General features: G+C 42.7%; 1 protein-coding gene across 1 annotated transcript in view; it reads left to right on the top strand.

The window, feature by feature from the left end:
* The first annotated feature begins 6,566 nt into the window (after positions 1 to 6,566).
* LOC108522647 (guanine nucleotide exchange factor VAV3-like) overlaps positions 6,567 to 22,255 on the top strand; it is a 233,856-nt gene continuing 218,167 nt past the window's right edge. Inside the window, 1 exon segment of the mRNA XM_017862992.1 lies at positions 6,567 to 6,861. Within this exon segment, the coding sequence (XP_017718481.1) occupies positions 6,658 to 6,861 (204 nt within the window). The 5' untranslated portion in view covers positions 6,567 to 6,657.

Genomic DNA, 22,255 nt, shown 5'->3' on the forward strand with positions numbered 1-22,255 from the left:
TGGAGGGGTTGGGGGGGCGGTATATACTCACAGAGTGGGAAGAACACTTGTATTTCCGTTTATTTCATTATTTCATTTATTTGGACATCGGTTAGTTAATCAGTCTTTTATTAATCCATCCTTTGTAACACATAGACTTACAGTCGTGTTCTAATCCTCCTTTTAAAGCTGCTTCTTTGGAAGCTTTTTTTTTTTTTATGGAGTTTTGCTCTTGTCGCCCAGGCTGGAGTGCAATGGCACAATCTTGGCTCACTGCAACCTGCGTCTCCTGGGTTCAAGTGATTCTCTTGCCTCAACCTCCTGAGTAGCTGGGACCACAGGCACTTGCCACCACACCCGGCTAATTTTTTGTATTTTTAGTAGAGGCGAGGTTTCACCATGTTGATCAGGCTGGTCTTGAACTCCTGACCTCAGGTGATCCACCTCCTCGGCCTCCAGAATTGGAAGCTTTTTGTGTCATAAACTATCTCAAGTAAATTTCTTCTGTTAGATGGTGCCATTTAGAGTAAAGGTTATTGTCACTGTTGTTGTTACTGTTATTATTATAATCAAGGACTTGAACATGTCAGAAGAGAAAAGAAATCCTGTGATCCTAACAAGACCCTGCTCAGTTGTACCTAATTCCAAAATCTTTAAATTCACACTGATTTGCACACATTTATTAAAGGAATAGTTATAGAAATCTTACTCTACCCTCATTCTATCGCTCCAATATTTTTCTGGTATTTACTCTAAAGACAGTATCAAATGACCAGGAATGTAAAGCCCACATCCCTAATGTTTATGTGAAACCAGACTACATTTGATTGTAGTTGAAGGAAATTAATCCAGCAAAAGGACAGTCTGGATTTCAGTTTGCAGTTTACAATATTTATATTTCTGCATCTTTAATTCTTTCATAAACTGATTTATCTTCAATAGGTTATGTACCATCCATGATTTACTTCTCTTATGACATAAAATAAGAAATACAATGAGTAATAAAGAAAAAGGCTGGGCGCAGTGGCTCATGCCTGTAATCCCAGCACTTTGGGAGGCCAGGGTGGGCAGATCACCTGAGGTCAGGAGTTCAAGACCAGCCTGGCCAACATGGTAAAACTCTGTCTCTACTAAAAATACAAAAATTAGCCAGGCGTGTGCCTGTAATCCCAGTTACTGGGGAAGCTGAGGCAGGAGAAATCACTTAAACCCGGGAGGTGGAGGTCGCAGTAAGCTGAGATTGCGCCACTGAACTCCAGCCCGGGCGACAGAGTGAGATTCCATCTCAAAAAAAAAAAAAAAAAAAATTGTTTTTCTGAATTTCCTGGTGGTAGGTAGATCTTAATGTCTTTGTAAATTCAAGAGTTGGAAGAATAATAAGAAAAAAATCAGTAAGGATTGGAGTGACAATACAGATGGAGCAAGCAATGAATTGATGTGGCTTTCAGATCCTTTACTTCACAGGCTTTTGGTACATTCGGCCTGATGCAGAACATCCTATGACATAGGATATAATTTTGAACATGGCAAGGGACCTAGTATGTGATATCCATAAGCTGTTATGCTTGTCTTCCCTGCAGCTCAGGATGTCACTTATTCCATTTCCCGTTTTTATACAGGGTAGGGCTGAAGCAAGATCCAAACAACACTGTGATACAACAGAGAAACAGAGGGCAGCCTGCTCATCTTGGAGGGCCCAGAAAGACTAGTGAGACACACACACAAAAAGCAGGGCCAGGCACGGTGGCTGATGCCTGTAATCCCAGCATTTTGGGAGGCCGAGGTGGACGAATCACCTGAGGTCAGGAGTTTGAGACCAGCCTGGCCAACATGGAGAAACCTGTCTCTACTAAAAGTACAAAAATTAGCCAGGTATGGTGGCAGACGTCCGTAATCCCAGCTACTCAGGAGGCCGAGGCAGGAGAATTGCTTGAATCTGGGAGGCGGAGGTTGCAGTGAGCTGAGATCGTGCCACTGCACTCCAGCCTATGTGACAAGAGTAACACTCTGGCTCAGAAAAAAAAAAAAAAAAAAAAAAAAAATGCAGATCTTTTTTCATGTTGCTCTTATGCCTTGTACAGGTAATGTTGGCAAATCCTTCCTGATCTTTTCACCACCAGAAAGGCAGGATAGAAAGGCAGACAGGCGATGGAGGGAGAGCAAGAGGGTTAACATAGTTTATTCATTTATTTACTCACCAAACTAGTATTTATTTTTTGTCATGTGACAGGCACCAAGGTTGGTTCTGGGAATTTGAAGATGAATGAGTTACCACCCCTACCTTCAAGGTGTTTCAGTCTAGCAGGGAGAACGATGTTTAAACCAGTAATTAAGCTTGATAAGGCAATTATTTTAATGGTGAGCCACAGCTCTGAACAGAAGCACAGATGTGGAGACACAAGCTCATCCTTTCCTCGAGTTCCCTAATAAAGAGCAATATGCTTAACTCTGTTGATCTCTAGCTTCTTCATTAAAATGGGTGGGAGAGCATCTTCTCACTCGCAGACAGTGCGTGTAAAGTGCCCAGAAAAGTGCTTCACACATAGTGGGCATTCAGCAAATGATAGAGGGTGAATGTGCTACAGGGGCTATGAAGGACTCAAGGGCAGTAGGACCACAGGAGGGGTCCTGAAGTCCACGTCAGATACGCAAGAAAGGCCCTCTTGCACACCACAAGAACGCTAGGTACTAGGATTAGCGAGGAGTTGCCACTGACGAGTTGGTCCCTTTTTCCCAACTTGCCTTAACTAGGTGGAACATTTCCTTTAAGATTGCAAAGGGAGGCCAGTGCGATGGCTCACACCTGTAATCCCTGCACTTTCGGAGACCGAGGTGGGTGGATCACTTGAGGTCAGGAGTTCGAAACCAGCCTGGCCACATGGTGAAACCCCATCTCTACTAAAAATACAAAAATTAGCTGGGTGTGATGGTGCATGCCTGTAGTCCCAGCTACTCAGGAGGCTGAGGCAGGAGAATCGTTTGAACCCAGGAGGTGGAGGTTGCAGTGAGCCGAGATCGCACCACTGCACTCCAGCCTGGGTGACAGAGCCCTGTTACCTGCACTGGACACCACTCTCTCTCCCTTGTCCTCCCCAGCTTCTGCCTCCTGCTCTCACCTACTGCTCTGATGAACCAGCCAGGGCATGACCTGGAGGCCAAGGTCAGTGGTTTTGTTGGGACAAGGGCCTGGTCCCCAAAAAAGCCCCACAAAAATTAGCCCAGGTGTGGCAGTGTGCCTGTATCCCAGCTACTCAGGAGCTTGAGCAGGAGAATAGCTTGAACCCGGGAGGTGGATGTTGAAAGTGAGTTCGAGATCTACTGCACTCCAAGCCTGGGTGACAGAGTAAGACTCTGTCTCAAAAAAAAAAAAAAAAAGAAAAATAAAAAAAAAAAAAAAAAGTAAGGGAAATGGCTGCAATTTTTTCCTTTAGTAAGATAACTCAGGTGAGGAGCCCCATTGCATTTTTATTGCACCAACTTCTGACACCTTAAATGTCTTCCACATGAGTCACCTATTGGCACTATAGCTCCTTTGTTTACGTGAAGAATCCCTGTGGCTCCACTAACCTCCTTTTCTTCTAGGCCTTCCATATATTTTTCCTGTTGCCCTTCTATCAGCTCTGTGAGTTTACTATATTTGCGAAGCATTATGTTTTGAAGTCATATATTATTATATTATATATAGAGAAGTGAAATAGAATATTTGGTCATTGTTGCCACTTGTGAATGAAAAAGTGGCTACTATTGGGTGATATTTATTGAGCTCTTATTATCAGCACTACACATTCTAATGCATTGTATCAGCGCTTCCTAAAGGGTTTTGATGGAAATAACGAGATATGGGAATCTTAGAATTCAGGTTTCTGGTTCATTCAGTATGAGACTAGAGGCCAAATGGCTACCAGTGCTGACAGTTCAAGGTGGATGCCCACTGTCCCACAGGCTGCATTTTGAATAGGCAGACCTTGTATCATTTGATCCTGACAACACCCTATTAGTTACAGAAATTACTTCTTAAGCCAGGCCGCGGTGGCTCACGGCCCTGTAATTCCCAGCATTTGGGAGGCCGAGGTGGGCAGATCACCATAGGTCGGAGATTGAGAACCATATCTGGCTTAACATGTGAAACCCCATGTCTACTAAAAAAAAAAAAAAAAAAAAAAAAAAAAATTAGCCAGGCATGGTGGGGGTTGCCTGTAGTCCCAGCTACTCAGGAGGCTGAGGTCAGGATGAATGGTGTGAACCCAGGAGGTGGAGCATTGCAGTGAGCCGAGATAGCACCAAACTGCACTCGCCTGGGCGACAGGCGAGACTCTTCATCAGTAAAAAAAAAATTTCTTTATTTCATATCTATGGAAACTGAAAGGTAGAGAATTTCCAAGGTCCATGTGCCTAGAAAGTAGTACAGCTCTGGATCTAAATTCGAATTTGCGTCCTGGGATAGTGGTATATAAAATTCTGATTTTGGAAATATTCTCCAACATCCAAAAGGTGATCTGATGCTACCTGAATCAAAATTCATAGTTTTAAATTTTCGTCCCATTAAATGAAATTCTTTCTAATTCCTCTTTATAAAGACTCTGTTAAATGGTGATTCAAATGTGTTGGATTTTGCTTCTAAAGGTATGTTAAGAGTTAGTATGATTACTTGCCAAAATTAGGCCCTGGAAACGACGTGCTATTGATGGATGCCGCACTGAACACAAGAGGATAATTGCTAGGAAGGATGCGTGTGAGGAAAGGAAATCCTCAGGCTTGATTTATTGTCAGCGCTGAGTGGTACACAGTGTGCTATCCTTGTCCCCCACACCAAGCGAAAAAAGAATGCAATCCCTGTCTGAACAGATCATTCTTTTAAAAAATATTTTGGCCTGCTTATAAGTATGGTTCGTAATAAAAAATTTGGGCTACAGAAATATAATTTAATTTTCCAAAATCCTTTTTTTTTTTTTTTTTTTTTGAGACGGAGTCCTGGGCTCTTGTCGTCAGGCTGGAAAGTGCAGTGGCTTCATCTCAGCTCACTGCCACTCCACCTCACGGTTCAAGCGATTTCTACCTGCCTCAGTCCCTCCCGGTAGGCTGGGACTACAGGCAATACGTGCCACCACGCCCGGCTAATTTTTTGTATTTTTTTGTAGAGACAGGTTTTCCAACATGTTAGCCAGGAATGATCTCGATCCCCTGACCTCGTGATCTCCCCGCATCGGCTCCAAACACAAGTGGCGGGGATTACAGGCGTGAGCCAGACCGTACCCGGCCTATTTTCTAATTTTTAAGTGAATGCATCTAAAAGGGGACGAAAGGACCACATTCATATCGAACACAAAAGAATTCAATGTGCAATATCTTGCCACAAATAATTTTAACATTAATTGTGGTTTTTGAGGGGCAGTGTGCAGTGGGAGTAAAAGGGATACGGTAGAGTCTCCAAAAGATCTGGCCCACTGCACTCCTAGCCCGGGCGACAGAGCGAGACTCCGTCTCAAAGGAAAAAAAAAAAAAAAAAAAAAGAGAAACACGAATGCACTGGGTTGTGCACTGCGCAAAAGTTCTTGGGGGGTCTAGTTCCAGCTTTCACTAAGGATTCAAGAACTGGCCGGCAGGAGCTGCCCAGGGCGCTTTTTCTCTCAAAATCCTGCCGCCAGTCGCCGACGCATGCCGCAGTTTAGCACCGTGCACAGGCCTTTCCTCAGGCAGGTTTTGTGGGGATCAGCAAAAGAGCCAGAACTGCAACGGCGAACGGTTCCGGAGCCCTGACGGGGAGGAGGGAAACCAGCCTCCAAGTGAAAATCACCTCACCGAGGAAATAGGCTCAGGGATGGGGGCCGGTTTCTGCAGGCGTCTCCACACACGCACTCCTCCACTCACTTTTAGGGTGCCAAACACCACCAGGGGCAACTAGGAGGATAAGGTTTTGAGGGAATCAGCTATAGAGAAATGGAGGGATAAGAGCTGGCCAAAGTGGCGAGGGGCGACGATCTCCTAAAACTTTCAGCGCAGTGCTCTCTGATGCTCTGGGCACTTTTTTTCATTTCTCTGGGAGTCTGGGTGCACCAATAATCCGTCGCTCCTTTGGAGCATTTGTTTATAGGGGTTCTGGGGGACCCGCATCGTATTCCAGTAATTCCCAGCCACACTCCCCTCAAAGCCGGGAAACCGCCCCGAGAGAAGCTCCAGGAACGCCGGGCGCTGGCTAGCCCCGTGAAGCTGCAGGCGGGGGCCGCGGATCCCCTTTGGTGCACCCCTCCGCGGCCCCCTCCCCGGGCCCGCCCTCGGCCACCGACCCCACCGCCCGCCGCCGGCGCGCTCCACCCGCGCCCTCTGGGACTCGCGGACCGAGCGAGACCGGCCGGCGCGCCGGGCATGCTCAGTGGCGGGCCCGGCGCTGGAGTCGGAAGCCTGTGCGCGGCAGCCGCAGCGGAGCCGGCGGGGGCGCACGAGAGCGCGCGGTACTCGCTGCAAGCGGCGGGCCGGGTCGCGCGCATCCCGGGCCGGGACCGGATGGCGATGCCCAGCGCGGCGCCCGCCGACCCGCCGGCCGCGGCGCCCTGGCTCCCTCGATCACCGCTCGGGAAAGTGCAAGGCGCTGTTGGCGTCGCGGGCGCTGAGGAACCGCGGCGGCGGCCGCCGCATCCTCGCCGCTCGCCCCGGCCCGGCCGCGTCCCAGAGCCGTCGGGCATGGAGCCGTGGAAGCAGTGTGCGCAGTGGCTCATCCATTGCAAGGTGCTGCCCGCCAACCACCGAGTGACCTGGGACTCGGCGCAGGTATTCGACCTGGCGCAAACCCTCCGCGATGGAGTCCTGCTCTGCCAGCTGCTTAACAACCTCCGGGCGCACTCCATCAACCTGAAGGAGATCAACCTGAGGCCGCAGATGTCCCAGGTGAGGAGGCCGGCGCGGGCGCCCCGCCTCCAGCCGGCAGCTCCCATTAATCATGAGGCTAGTTTCTTTGTGTGAATGCAAACGTCTAGGTGCGCTGAGCTTAGTCTGCCTCCCAGCCTTCTGCTTTGGGACCGCTTCGGCACCACTTTGGCTTTTCCTACCTTGGCTTGAAATGGTTTAGCTCCTCAAGCTGAATGCGAAAGCCTTGCGTCCGGAGATGGTGTGAGGATTTCGTAAAGGCTTTCTGTGAGGCGGGAAAGAAATAAGTTGTCTTAGGGTGCCCTTCACCTACTCTGCGTGTGTGTGGCGCGACAAAGGGAATTTGATCAAGCTCTTCTATAATAACGAAGGGGAGGGAGGAAACGAGGTGATGGGGTAATTTGCTTTTAGTCTTTTCTTTTGCTTTGCGTCTTGTACTCATGTTTTCTTGAAAGAGGAACCATGACATAAATGAGGACTCGAGGAAGTGAAGGGCGTTTGGTCCCGTTATCTGTCCAGGAGTGACGCTGGTCAAAGGGAAGAACAGGGAGCAGAACCCAGAGGCCGCCCCCAGGACCCCTGAGCTGGTGGCCAACCGGCAAGCTCCCGTTTACAGTTCTTCCTAAACCATGTGAGAAGGAGCGAGTCCAGCCACTCTCAGCAGCGACAGGAAATGAGAAGTTTCACTAGAGATTCCGCTTTCCTTCCTGCAGTGCCCTGCTCAGGTGCTGTGGTGCCGGTCGGCTCCTGGGACTGGCGCCGCCTCTTTGAGGGGTAAGCCAGGCACCTCTGGAAAGTTGGGTGCACCCTAGAGTCAGCTCAAAAGTCACAGTTCAGTGGAAAAGTAGTTTATTTGTCCTGTCGGAAAATTTTTGTACAGAAGGATGTTAAACTTGGTTCAGAGCCTCTTTCTCTTTCAGAATGTTAAAACAAAAAAACCAAACCGCTTTCAACTTGGAGAGGACAGAGCCCTCTCCATGACACATTTCAGCACTAATCCTCTATGACGCAGAGCCTCAGCTACTTAGCAACCAGAGCAGTGCCTTTTAAGAAGGAACGGACTTTATATGATTTAATAAGTATGTATTTAAAGTTAGAGCACACACAGTCATCTCTGATTCTTGGTATCAGTGTTTCACCAGGGTCTCTGCACTTCAGATTCTGCATTCCTTGCCTGTTTGCCTTCAACCTGCTGGTGGGCAGTCCCTAAGAAAGAACAAGCATGGAAGTGGGGAGAGCCATATGTATTTAAAAGTGAGATAAATTATTTTATACCCCCATAAACCTCCATGGTGATTGCTACCTCTCGGTACCCTTTCAGAGTTGTCTCAACTCTGGATATTCCTTTGAGGGGTTTAGCAGACTTTTCTATTATGGTGGGAGCTGCAGTCAGTTAGCTACTCTCACACATCCCCATTTTCCACTTGACCTGTAGCCTCAGGAGGCAGCGTGGGTCAGGATGCCTTGGCCCACCCAGCAGGGAATACAGTACTGTGCACATTTCCTGGAACTTGTTTCCCGGAACTCTCAGCAGTTGCTCTCAATAATCACGTTTTCTGGACAGCTGAAGAGCCCTTTTTAAACCTTGAAGCCTTTATTTTAATGCTAACAATGGATGAGAATCGTTCTGAATGTGTTTCGCTCTTCTCCTCTTATAGTATGTTAGATGTAATTTAATCTTTCTGATGACCAAAGGTTGTCATTACAAGCATCATTAATGAAAATCGAGCACATACAATGCTCTAAGGGTTCTGTTCCCTCGTGGGGGTAGGTAGCACAGTGAGCAAACCAGGATACTTGCCCTAAAGGAATTATTACACTATGCCATCAGATGATAAATCACTGGGTTATAATAAGGTAAGTAGGACAGCTGATGACCTTCTTTGTGCCATTGCACTTTTGATTTCTTAAGTTTGTTCAACCCTGAGGTTTCTCGTTCCAAGTTAGGTACAGTTTCTCTTGTAATGCCCTATGAGAGGGTACTTCCCTCAAATGTGAATTCTAGAAGGCTAGTACCTGAACCTGGTGATGTCTGTTTTTGCTTTCCTCTTGGTTCTTGGCCTCATTGCAGAGAGGCAAGGCTGCTGAACAAGTGGATGCTAGGCAGATGAGTTTGTATCATGCAGGTTCTCATTAAATCCTTAAATGAGATTTATGAAATGATTTTATGAAACAACTTGACATATTTAACATGCTTATAGTGCCTAGCACATGTACTTAATATGTACTTAATAAATGTTTACTATTAGCAAAATTATGTAAAACATTTTTTCTGCTATTGTTATACTAAGAGTGATAGATTTCAATAGAAATTTTAAAAGAATTATAGAGGCCTACCGGTTCCTTTGGGCTGATATCCCTAAACATTTTGCCTCTAACTACCCTTGCATTAGAGATGTCATTACTAATACTTGTGGCTTTTTGATGTGTCTGAGAGTCATTCTGTCTACTTGACTTAGGTTCTGTTGAAGATATTAATTTGAAATAGACTATTTTTTATAGCACATGATCTCCTAAGCTGAGAAATAACTGGAAGCTGTCACTTCAGACTTTTGTGACATATTGAGACTGTAAAGAGCAGATGTTGACAAAGGAAATTGTAATTTATTGATGTTTTGTTTGTAGGCTGTTTAGCTTTCCTGAAAGAGGCTATAAAATGACCAGCCTTTTAAAATGAGTGTTTATTCCAGTGAATGGGATGCCTTTCTATTATTTGTTAGCCTTCTGCCTTGTTTGCATTTAAAAAAAATAAATAGCTGCAAATAATGACTGCTCAATTATGGGTCTGATTCTTGGAATCTTAATAAGTTAGTTGATTATCTTTCAAAATAAAAGCATGGATGGGATCCCAGTTTTCTTATTTATTGTTCTTTCTGGCTGTGGACATCAGTTTGTTTTTGATCTTGCCATCCTGGTAAGAGGATGATCTTCAGTTCAAAAATAAGAATTTTTTTCATGCTGATTTAGCTTTTGTTTTATTTATGATGGGTTAAAAGGTAAACATTAATCACATTTAGTTATACATTTAACATGTTCCTCTTATTGTAGAATACAGTTAAGTAAAATGCAGTTGGCCAGTAAATTTCAAAGAAATTTGGTGTCTGAATACGTTAGATTTTAGTGTCTATATTTGAGATTTATTTTTCATCCCAAACAGTATTCTAGCCAGGACACAAAGCATGTGAATGATTCCGGAAGAGAAGAGCCTACTGGTGATAGCTGTACTGGGTGGGCGGCATATGCTGGGGTTGGGGTGGGGGGGGTTGTGCCTGTGGAAGGGCATGAGTTATTGGCTTGATGGCACTTTTAGTGGTTAAGAAGATCTTCATGAATGCCTATAACCACCCCTAGATCTATCATGAATGAGAGTACCTTAGTCTTAGTTTGAAACTTAAAATTTCATTTTATACTATGCTTTATAGTAGGGGTAATACATTCAGTGTGTTTACTGGCCACTATGGACAGTATATGTAAACTTTGAATTGTCTAAATGAATAATTCAGACTTCAAGGATTCCGTCAATGAATATTTACTTGTTCCTACTATGTTCCAGGGACTGTTTTAGACACTGTCTTGGACAAACTCAACAAAGTCCCTGCCCTAAAGGGATTTGGATTTTAGTAGAGTTGAACCATAAAGAAATGACTATATAATGTATTTATATATTTATATTTTTATGTATAATTATATATATGTATATAATGTGCAATGAACCCATTTTAAGCTGAGTTAGCTAGAAAGAAATGTAATACAATTTTATAGAAGGTAGTCAAGAAAGTCCTCTCTGAGGGAGTGGCAATTAGGTGGGACCCGAAGTGAGTGAGGGAACACAGGAATGTCAATGTTTGGAAAAAAGAATATTCCTGGCGGAGGGAATACCAAATGCAAAGCTCCTGAGGTCATTAAATGGCAGGCATACTGGAGGAACAGCAGGGTCAGTATGGCTAGAGGAGAGTGAGTGTGGGAAAGAGTGGGAAACATGAAGTCAGAGAGAAAATGGAAGCTCAATTTTTAGGACTTGTCGGCCACTTTAAGGACTGTGGATTTCACTTTGAGTGAAATGAGAGGTCAACAGAGGGTTGAGCAGAGGAGTGACATGGCCTGATTTACCTTTTCTTTTCTTTTTTTTTGAGATGGAGTCTTACTGTGTAGCCCAGGTTGGAGTGCAGTGGCCCGAACTCAGCTCGCTGCAGCCTCTGCCTCCCAGGCTCAAGTGTTTCTCATTCCTGAGCCTCCCGAGTAGCTGGGACTACAGGCACGTGCCACTACTCCCAGCTACTGTTTTGTATTTTATTAGAGAGGGGGTTTCACTGTGTTGCCCAGAGTGGTCTCCAACTTCTGAACTCAGTCAGTCCACCCGCCTTGGCCTCCCAAAGTGTTAGGATTACAGGTGTGAGCTGCTGCACCCAGCCCTGATTTACCTTTCCTACAGTTACTTTGGCTACTACATTGAGAACAGACTGGACAGCAGCAAGGATAGAAGTGGCCAGGCTAATGCATCATTCAGACAAGAGATAATGGCATCTCTTACCAGAGCAATAGCAGGGCAGATGGTGGGAAGAGTGGGCTCTGAATATATTCCGAAGGTGGAGCCAGCAGGGATTTATTGATGGACTAGATTAGGGATGTGAGAAGAGAGGAGTCAAGTTTGTCTCTAGAATTTTTGACCTGAGAAACTGGATGATGAAGTTCCCATTCACTGAGATGGAGAAGACTAGAGGAAGTATGGTGTTGGGGTGTATGTGGGGAGATGGGAAGGACTATCTGGAGCTAGTTATGACTGAAATGCCTAGTAGACATCTAGATGGGTATGCCTAGCAAGGAGTTGGAGATGTAGGTATAAAGTTTGGAGTCATCAAGGTGAAGATGGTATTTAAAATCATGAGACTGGGTGATACCATGCAGGAAGTAGTGAAGAAAGAAGAAAAAGTCTGAGTGAGCTGTTGGAGCATGCCTGTTCTTGAGGGTAGAGAGATGGGGAGAACCTGTGAAGGAGTTGAGAGGCAGTGGCCATGAGGTAGGAGGGAAACCAAGTGAACAAAGTATTTCTGAGAGGAGTGATGACATGTCAAATGCTGCTGATCAAGTGAAATAAGGACTGAGGAAAGAAGATTTAAACAATGTAAGGTTCCTTGGTGACCTTGACAAAACCGGATTTGGTGGTGTGGTGGGCAAACACCTGATAATAAGAGAGGGTTGAGACAGCAAGTATAGACATCTCTTTAGGGAGTAATTTTGCTGTAAAGAGAACAGGAAAATGGGGTAGTGGCTACTAGGGGAAAAGAAATCAAGTTATGGATTAATTAATTAATTAATTTTTGAGACAGAGTCTTGCTCCGTCACCGAGGCTGGAGTGCAGTGGCGAGATCTTGGCTCACTGCAACCTCTGCCTCCTGGGTTCAACCAGTTCTCCTGCCTTAGCCTCCCAGGAAGCTAGGATTACAGGTGTGTGCCACCATGCCTGGCTAATTTTTGTATTTTTAGTAGAGATAGGGTTTTACCATGTTGGCCAATCTGGTCTTGAACTCCTGACCTCAGGTCATCAGGCCATCTTGGCCTCCCAAAAGTGCCAGGATTACAGCTGTAAGCCACTGTGTCCAGCCTAGATATAGTCTATTTTCTTATCACACAATTCTTATTTTATACCTATTAAAAGAGCTCCTTTAGATGGACAGATTTTCTCATATGATACTCTTGTGTATACGTGTATGTATGTGAAAAGATATATCTGTATATGAAGAATGAGAACATATGGGCACAGGGAGGGGAACATCTCACATCAGGGCCTGTCGGGGGTTGGGGGGCAAGGGGAAGGATAGCATTAGGAGAAATACATAATGGAGATGACAGGTTGATGGGTGCAGCAAACCACCATGGCACGTGTATACCTATGTAACAAACCTGCACGTACTGCACATGTATTCCAGAACTCTAAGTATAATAATAAAGAAAATATAAGTAAAATTTAAAGTGTTTTAAAATCTTTTTGTTCAGATTGTGAATATTCTGAATACCACTGGAACTTAGTCATTGATTGCCATTTGTTTTCATACAATGTTGCCCTTTGAACACCTAGTGTTGGTGATGTAGCATTTCTAAAATGATTAATCACTATTGCCTGTGAGATTTCCTTCTAAACTGAGTTTAGATGCTGCTGTTATTATTTTAAATAAAGGGTTAAATAGTTTCTGCTATACACAACCATACATTGTTTTAAACAACTATGATTATTAGTTTTAGCATTGAGGTATGCATTCCAAATACGTGTCTACACACTCCCTCCTCCCGTACAAGGTGATGTGACTTACAGATTTTTGGGTTATACAAAAGGGAAGGAGGAAGAACTGTTATTTTCCAAAAAGAATGGTGTGCCTAGTAACAATTTTAGTCAGTTCGTTCAGAATAATGTTATTCCTTAGGCTTCTCAGAAGTCAGTAACCTCTTTGCCATTTGTTAGGTTATTTTCTTGGATAATCTGCCAGCATAATTTTAAACTCAACACCAATCAGGATCTTTTCATGTAAAGTAGTTATGGCATCTTTAGGCATCTTAAACACTTGTTCTGTCTACATGATTGTTGGCTTAACCTAGGTTCTCTAGAAAACAGCCTGGGGTAAGGCACTGAATGAAGTACTGAAACCCTCTTGGTACAATTCCATGGCTTGCCAGAGTGAAGAAATGAGATGGTGTCTTTTTTTTTTTTTTTTTTTTTTAAGATGGAGAAAATTATATCATGTTTGCAGTACAAATGGAGTTGATCTAGTATAGATCACCACATATTTTCTAATTTTCAAATACAGTAGATTGTTTTTATTATTTTTCTCGAATCCTCTGTGGCAATTGACGTTACTGATCATCCCCTTCTCCTAAAACTCTCTCTTCCCTTTACTCTCACCACACCATACTCTCCTGGTTCTCTTGTACCTCTTATTATTCCTTCTCAGTTTTTGTTTGTTTGTTTGCTAGCTTCTCTTTATTGAAAAATGTCTTAAACATTTTAGAGTTTTCTCTTTAGCTGTGTTTTCATTTCATATTTGCCTCCCTGTAGCATCTCATGACATCTGTGGTAGTACCTACCTTGCTGAATCCCAAATTCATACTGTCAGCCTCAGTCTGCCTGTTTTACACCTCTGCCTCTATAGTTACAGTTGCTCCATAGGTATGAAATCTGATCATTGTAGAAAGTTCACTCCCAATAGAGAGGGGTGGATTGGATGGGATGAAAGTAGGTGTGAGCAGGACTGGTACTGAAGTCATTCAACAGAAGGTGAGGCCAGAGAAAGGAGGTGAATAGAGGGATTATGAGAAACAAAAAAGATTAAAGTGATAATTATGAGTTGGGATGGATGGGACTTTGCAACCTTTTAGATACAGAGAAAGACTGGAAAGTATCTAGGCTGAGACCCAGGTTTCAGCATCAGGTGACAGGAGTGTCATAAAGAAGGGGCACATTTTAGTGAGAAAGGGAGCACATTCTGTCTTGGACTCTGAGTTGGAAGTTATTACCAGTTGCCCTCTCTCTTCTCAGTTTCATGCATCCCACTCTCTTAATACTCCTTTCTTTCGGGTTTATTCTACTAATACCTAAAACCCAACAATCCTTTGAACTCATTGCTTCTACCACCTCTTAGCTGCCTGCTTCAGTTTTCATTTCCTTCCTACTTAGCTTAAATACTATAGCCATTATAATTCCCTGATTTCCCTTGATTTGTCCTGCTTGTTTGGATAAACAAAACCTTGGTTAAATTCAACTTATTGAATTACTTATTTCCTGCTTTCAAATGAGCTGCTGAATGTAATGGAGGAAAACCCGCATTACACTTTAAGTTCACGATCCCTAACCTCAAGTGGGCGTCTTGGGCCATCCAGTCGTCTGATTACATTTCTCTAATGCTCTCAAATGGTCTAGAACTACTGGCAGTCCCTGAAATGCTTTTAGGGGTCCCACAATTTAAAAACTCTGTTTATAGTTCTATTTATAATCTAATAATAATAGATTATTTCCCCTCATTCTCATTTTGTAATGTGTATATAGAGAAGTTTTCCAAAGGCTGTGTGATAGTGCCCATGCCGTTGCTGTGGTTGACTGTAGAATATATGCTTGTGTATGTTTCAAAGGCTTATCAGTTTAGAATTCTAATAAGTTAAACATTAATAGCTATGAAACCTCCAACAAAAGCTGCTGAGGATTCTCAATCACGTTTTAAGAGTGGAAAGGGGTCCTGAGGAAAAAAAAAGTTTGAGAACTGCCTGAGACCATTTACTTTTTGACTCTCCCAGGTCATTCTGTAGTACCTTTTTTTCTTTCCTTAAACCTTCATTACCCATTTCTCCCTTCTTTCTCTCAACTCGTAACCTTACTTCCTACTCCACTGAGAAAAAACAAAATTGGAGGAGAGCTTCCTCAGGCTCCCACCTTCCTGCATCCGTGCTCATAGATGATGCCTTCTCTCCTGCACTCTGAGTTAGTTAACAGTGCTCCTGGCCAAGGCAATTTCTCCTTCACTGTTACCCCGATGCTCTTCTGCATCATCACTTCTCTCTTGGATCTTTCCCATTTGCATGCATGTATACCGTTCTCCCCTTCATTTGATGTAAGATATGTTTTCAAGGTAGAGATAGAAACATGTGGATGAATATAGGGTGTGATGGAAAGCGACTAAGGATGCCTAGGGTTTGATCTGAGCTACTGGAGCAGGTGATCAGACAACCTCCTTATAACTTTAGTGGTTCCTGATGGACCATGGGATAAAATCCAACCTCCTTAGTATGCAAGAGCTCATGGTCTTGTCCTGCTTCATCTCTCAAACCTCTTCTCCACTCTGTACTCCTGACCTTTTTGCAGTTTCTTGAAAACACTATGCTGTTAAATGTCTCTGTGCTATTGCATATACCTTTTTCTGTACTTGAAGTTCCTTTTTCATTTGTCTGCTTGAAGATTCATTTCAAGAGTCATCTTTGTATTGTCTTCCCTGACTTTTCTCCCAGGTGTGGCTGAGCACATGCTGCTTTGTGCCACAGTGTCTGGTGGAATGCAGCATTTCTTGCTGTTTTGCAGTTTTTTTTTTCTTATCTGTCTCCCTTCCAGGCTTTGACTTGATTGAGGATGCCATAGGCTAATTCCTTTATATACAGCAGTAGAAATGGACACAGGGAGTCATACCTAATAGGCGTACGTAAATAGGCATAGATTAAATTCATCAATGGGATGAAAATGGTAACATTTTATTTGCTACTTTTTCAAACGTATACAAATTAAAAAAGACACAGTCAGCACTGACTGTCATTAAAAACCAAAAATACTTGTTAAGTGCCATTACTAATAATAGCAGGTAACATTACTTCACCACTTACGAACTGAGTGACTCTCAGCAAGTGACTAAACCTGTCTTATCTGTCTGTTCTTTAGCTTCCTCATTGCTAAAATAGGCCAGATAGAAGAACCTACCTCCTAGGGTTCTTGTGAGGGCTAGCTGAATTAATTAATGTGACTGACTTATAATAAGTGCCCAATAGATGTTAACTATTTTTTACTATGATGATTATCACTGCTTCTGTGGAAGCATACAAGGCAGTTACTAAAACCTTCCATGCATTGTCTCATCTAATTGTCCAACACCATGAGGCAGGCACTGTTATTTATCCCCATGTGGTGGATACTCTGAAGCTAAGAGGGGTTTAGTAACTTGCACTAACAAATGGTTTGTAGTAGAGCCAAACTTAGAATTAGAACATTAAGAGTGAACTGAATTCTTGTCACAAGGTTATCGGCACATCTGAATGTGAACTGCAATGAGGACTGAAATGAATTCCCCCCCCCCATTGTATTTTGCTCTGGTGTGGGGCTCCCTTGGAGCAGTGTTCTGATTGGCCTTGTGGCTGTTGTTAATAGCACCTCCTTACTAGTCAGATATTGAGTTAAAATTTTGCCTCAGGACAGGAGAATAGCTTGAACCCGGGAGGTGGAGGTTGCAGTGAGCTAAGATCGTGCCACTGCACTCCAGCCTGAGCAACAGAGCAAGACTTCATCTCAAAAAACAAAACAACAACAACAAAAAGTTTGCCTCAGGATACTGAATGTATCTGGATGATTTCATACACATTTATCACACTATTCAGTATAAAGTGGGTGTTAGACTTTTGACAGGTATGTAATGGGAAAAGGAAAGGAAATCAGGAAAACTAAGGAAAGTTAATGAGGGGAAGAGAGAAAGTGAGTGTAGCTGTTCCTTTTTGGCCTTTTAATGCTGTGCCTTGTGACAGCTGGTCTCAAGCACATGGTTTAATGCTCTATTCTGGAGTTAGGAGTGCCTACATTTCTCTGGGAAGCAGGAACACTGTTGTTTAAAATGATGTGCTTTGATATGGCGTTTTTTTCTATTATAAATTTTTTTTTTTTTGTAAATTCACAGACAACCTATTGTTAGCTATTATTTGGAGCATTATTTTATCATATTTTTCATCCTCTGTTAACATAGACCCTGCATGGTGTTAAAGCCAGTCACAAGTTGATATTCTGGTTTTCCTTAATCTTGGGCATTGAGTGGATAGAACCATCAACAGCAAAGTAGTTCCTTTTGATTTCCATGTAAAATTATTTTTAAATTGTATTTTGTGCTGCTGTCTGAATGTGCTTTCAAAATCTGTGTTGCAAGCAGTGTAGTGAGCTTTCGAGTTGCTTGCTTAGCAGGAAGCCAGCAGCACATGCTACTCACATGAGAGTTCTTTAAAGGGTCAATTAATATGGAATATTTAATGATACATTTGATACTCACCTTCCATGGTTTTCAAAGTGCCTGTCTTAAAAATAGATCTGTAACAGCTGGTCTGAATAAACAAGCGTCGTGCTTCCCTATGCCTTTTCCTGGGAGCATGGGGGCAGCATGGTTTAATGGGAACACTTAAGGTCAGGAGTCAGGAGACTTGGGTTCTAGTTCCAGCTCTGTCTCTGACAGGCTGTGTGACCTTCGTGTTTCCTTCTCTTTGCCTCTGGCTTCTGTACATATAGCAATAGCAGTGGATGTTTACATGTGCAATAATATACTAAATAGCAACTAAAATGTTTTACACATTAGGCAGCATTATGGTTTCATGATCAGGGATCAGGCAGAAATGATTGAACTTAACAACACTGCCCCTGGGAAAGTTACTTTACTTATTGAATCTGTTTTTTCATCTGATAGGCAAGAAATGGTGGAATTTCTTTGCAGGATTGTGGTGAGAATGAAAATATTTAAATGCCTGGTACATGGTAGGTACTTGGTAAGATTATTTCCTTCCTTCTCCCCACTGCCTCCCCAATCCTCATGTCTATGAGACAGGAAGAATAAGATCTTATCACTGCTCTACAGAGGAGGAAATGGAGATGTGCCCTGGCTAAAGGGCTTTTCTCAAGGTCATACAGACAGGAAGTGGTGAAGACAGGACTTGAGTCCAACTGTCCTAATTCCAAATTCGGCGAAGTTTCCCATTCCTGCTGCCAAATTCAGTGGATAGATGGCAAATTGCATGAGGAAATGACTGGAAGAGTGCTTTCAAAAAACAAGGCATGGCCTGGAAATATAAAATGAGATTGTATTATTTTGCACTGAAAGTTGTTCTATTAAAATGAAACATCTAAAATAACGAAACCTGTTTTCTGTTATTTTATAGTCTGATTAGTTTGTGGATTATTTGCTTTTTGGTAATTTTATAGCCCCTCTACTTTCTGTTTGGTTCTGTTTTCATGGAAATTTGTGCAAGTGAAGCAGTTATTTAAATCATCATGTTGTCTGCTAAATGTTGGACTTTGAGGTAGATGCTGAGTATTCAAATGTGAATGAAACTCAATCCCTGACCCTGTGTTGCTTTTAGGCTATACGTTATGGGTTTTACTTCATATTATCCCTTATAAAAGAGTGGATGGGAATGGAGCCATTTGTGTTAGAGTGAATGGGCATGGCTAAAGTTTGGTAGGTGGGTAATGCTTTTCTGGATACACAGTTAATTTTGCTGATGTGTACATTATGCCACTAATGTCACAAAATGAATTTTTTTATGTGAGTGCATGGCTCAAGGTATTTCTCTCTTTCTTTTTTTTAGGTTGAATTATGTATATATACACACATATATATAACATATATACACGTATGTGTGTGTGTGTGTGTATATATATAAAACTTTTATTTTAAGTTCAGGGAGACATGTGCAGATTTGTTACATAGGTAAATGTGTGTCATGGGGGTTTGTGGTGCAGATTATTTCATCACCCAGGTATTAAGCCTAGTACCCATTAGTTATTTTTCTTGATCCTTTCCTGCTTCTCACCCAGCACTGTCTGATAGGCCCCAGTGTGTGTGGTTCACCTCTATGTGCCCATGTGATCTCATCATTTAGCTCTCACTTATAAGTGAGAACATGTGGCATTTGGTTTTCTGTTCCTGCATTAATTTGCTAAGGATAATGGCCTCCAGCTCTATCCATGTCTCTGCAAAAGACATGATCTCGTTCTTTTTTCATGGCTGCATAGTATTCCACAGTGTATATGTACCACGTTTTCTGTATCCAGTCTATCATTGATGGACATTTAGGTTGATTCCATGCCTTTGGTATTGTGAATAGTGCTGCAGTGAACATATGTGTGCATGTGTCTTTATACTAGAGCAATTTATATTCCTTTGGGTGTATATCCTGTAATGGGATTGCTGGGTCAAATGGTATTTCTTTCTTTAGGTCTTTGAGGAATCACCACACTGTCTTCCACAAATGTTGAACTAATTTACACTCCCAACAGTGTATAAGTGTTTCTTTTTCTCCATAACCTTGTCAGCATGTTTTTTTTTTTTTGACTTTTTAATAATAGCCATTCTGACTAATATGAGATGGTATCTTATTATGGTTTCGATTTGCATTTCTCTGAAGATCAGTGATGTTGAGCTTTTCTTCATATGCTTGTTGACTGCATGTATGTCTTCTTTTGAGAATTGTCTATTCATGTTTTTTTGCCCACTTTTTAATGGTGTTTGTGTTTTTCTTGTACATTTGTTTAAGTTCCTTGTAGATGCTGGATATTAGGCCTTTGTCAGATGCATAGTTTGCAAAAATTTTCTACCATTCTGTAGGTTGTCTTTACTCTGTTGAGAGTTTCTTTCGCTGTGCAGAAGCTCTTTAGTTTAGTTAGATCCCATTTGTCAATTTTTGCTTTTGTATTTCTCTCCTTTCTATAGACATTTGTACAGGGCACAAAGGCATAGAGATAAATCATATGAAGTTCCCACTTTTAGGGGACGAAGAGAAAATGGGGTTCATCTGGGAGTCAGGCTTTTGCAAGAATGCAGAAATAAAGTTATTGGATATTATAAGACTGGTACAAAAGTGCATGCAGCTGGGTGAGAGAGATGAGACCAAGAAGAGGACAGAGACATGAATGGTTACTACAGAGGAAGAAGGTTTGAGAAATAAAACTGAGTGGAGAGAGAGTTATGTGAGATGAAGAATGTGAAAAGACGTTCAGATCTCATTGATGTCTCTAACAAAAAGCTATTCTGAACAATGATGTAGGACCCTTAATAGCATCAGTACTGGAAATCTGGCCATACCATTTGCATTTGTCAGGAAAGATATTAAAGTACCTGTCTTTGGTGGATAGGTTGGAGCATGAGATGATGGTCTCTTGAATATCTTGAAAGTTCAGGGAGCAAAAACTATAGAATGAAAATGCTTAATGGGCATCTAAAGTGCTGAAAGTAAAGATGCTTGCTCTCTCTCCCTTCTCTAACCTCTAGACTTGCTACTTCTCCCTCCCTCACACCTACTGAGCCATTATCCTCCCTGTGCTCTTTAGTTGACTGATATCTCTCCTCTCCTGGTCCATCTGGTCTTGACTATACTCCTGAGTCCTGTCAGAATTTATGGTCACCCTTTCCATTTTTATTCCAATTCCCTGCACGTTCTGTAACATGAGATATGCCAGTCACCTGACTCCTAGAGCACCCTCCTTCTTAGGCTTTGCCGCCCTTGCCCGTGAGCAGCAGAGAGCTGTTGGAGAAGGTGGCTCACCACGCTGTTTTTACTGTCTGTGTTCACTGCAACTTGACCCTGCTTTCATTCACCTCTTTGCAGTGCCTCATAACAACACCCTCTTGGCTTCCTGTCATTCACCTGGTCATGTTCCAACCCTCCAAATCCCAGACACCCTGAATCCCTAACTCTCCCTTAGTACCAGCAAGCTCAGCTAGTCCTCATCATTACCACCCAGTCCTCCTGAACCCTGACTTGTCCTCAGTTCGCCCCATTCCACACACTACAATGATGACTATTTGTTACTAGAAGTAGCAGTAGCAACTGTGCCAAACTTTACAAGTTACATTTGTATGCACATTTTTGCCTTCTGATTCCCAGAGAGAGTTTTGGGTCTTGAAGTGGATGCTTAATAAATTAGAATCTCAGAACCAGGTGCTGTAAGAACTCTGATTCTGAGAAGTTGGACACTATAGAGTAGAAGTACCTTTTTTTTTGGTTTGTAGTTTCCAGAACCCAGTGGTATGCTTGGAGAGCATTTTCGACGAACCAAAAGCTCTCAAGTCACGTTTTTCAGTTCCCAGCAGCACCCAGGCTGTTTGTCCCCTCTTGCAACCAGCCCACAGCATCTGCTTATTTTTACAAGCCTGTTTTCAGCAACGTTGTGATTCAGTGGTGCAACTTTCTCTTAATCATATAGGCCATACCTGATAGAGAAAGTTGGTCTAGAGTAATTCTGTCACTTATCAATACTCCAAAATGTAGGTTTAGCAGAAAACCTTCAAATATGAGAAAGCATTTGTTGGCTAAGGAAACTTAGTAAACTTAGTTCAGTCAGCCACACAAGAAATGCATAAGTTCAGATTATTATGACAAATAGAATTGTGTGTGTGTCCATACATGTACTTTGGGATTCTGTAAAATATAGCAATTAATTCATCCTCAGTAAAGGGGAAACAGGAATTGAGAGCTCCGGAGCTCAGAATGAGTGGTAACACAAAAGATTTGGGTACTTCCAGAGACACTGTTTAAGAAGAGAATGTTCAGGCCTATAATCCCAGCATTTTGGGAGGCTAAGGTGGGTGGATTGTTTGGGTCCAGGAGTTCAAGACCAGCCTTGGCAACATAGAGGCTCATCTCTACAGATTTTTTTTTTTTTAATTAGCTGGGCACAGTAGCACATGCCTACACTCCCAGCAACTTGGGAGGCTGAAGTGGAAGGATCTCTTGAGCCTGCAGGGCGAAGGCTGCAGTAAGCCATGATCATGCCACTGCACTCCAGCCTGGGCAACAAAGCAAGACCCTGTCTCAAAAAAAAAAAAAAAATTTTTTTTTCATAAGTAATTGTTGAAAAATAAATGAATTAGATGTTAAAAAAAAAGGGAATGTGACATAAAATGTTTCTTAAACTACATAT

This window comes from Rhinopithecus bieti, unplaced genomic scaffold, assembly GCF_001698545.2.
Source record: "Rhinopithecus bieti isolate Rb0 unplaced genomic scaffold, ASM169854v2 scaffold_66334, whole genome shotgun sequence".
Taxonomy (NCBI): domain Eukaryota; kingdom Metazoa; phylum Chordata; class Mammalia; order Primates; family Cercopithecidae; genus Rhinopithecus; species Rhinopithecus bieti.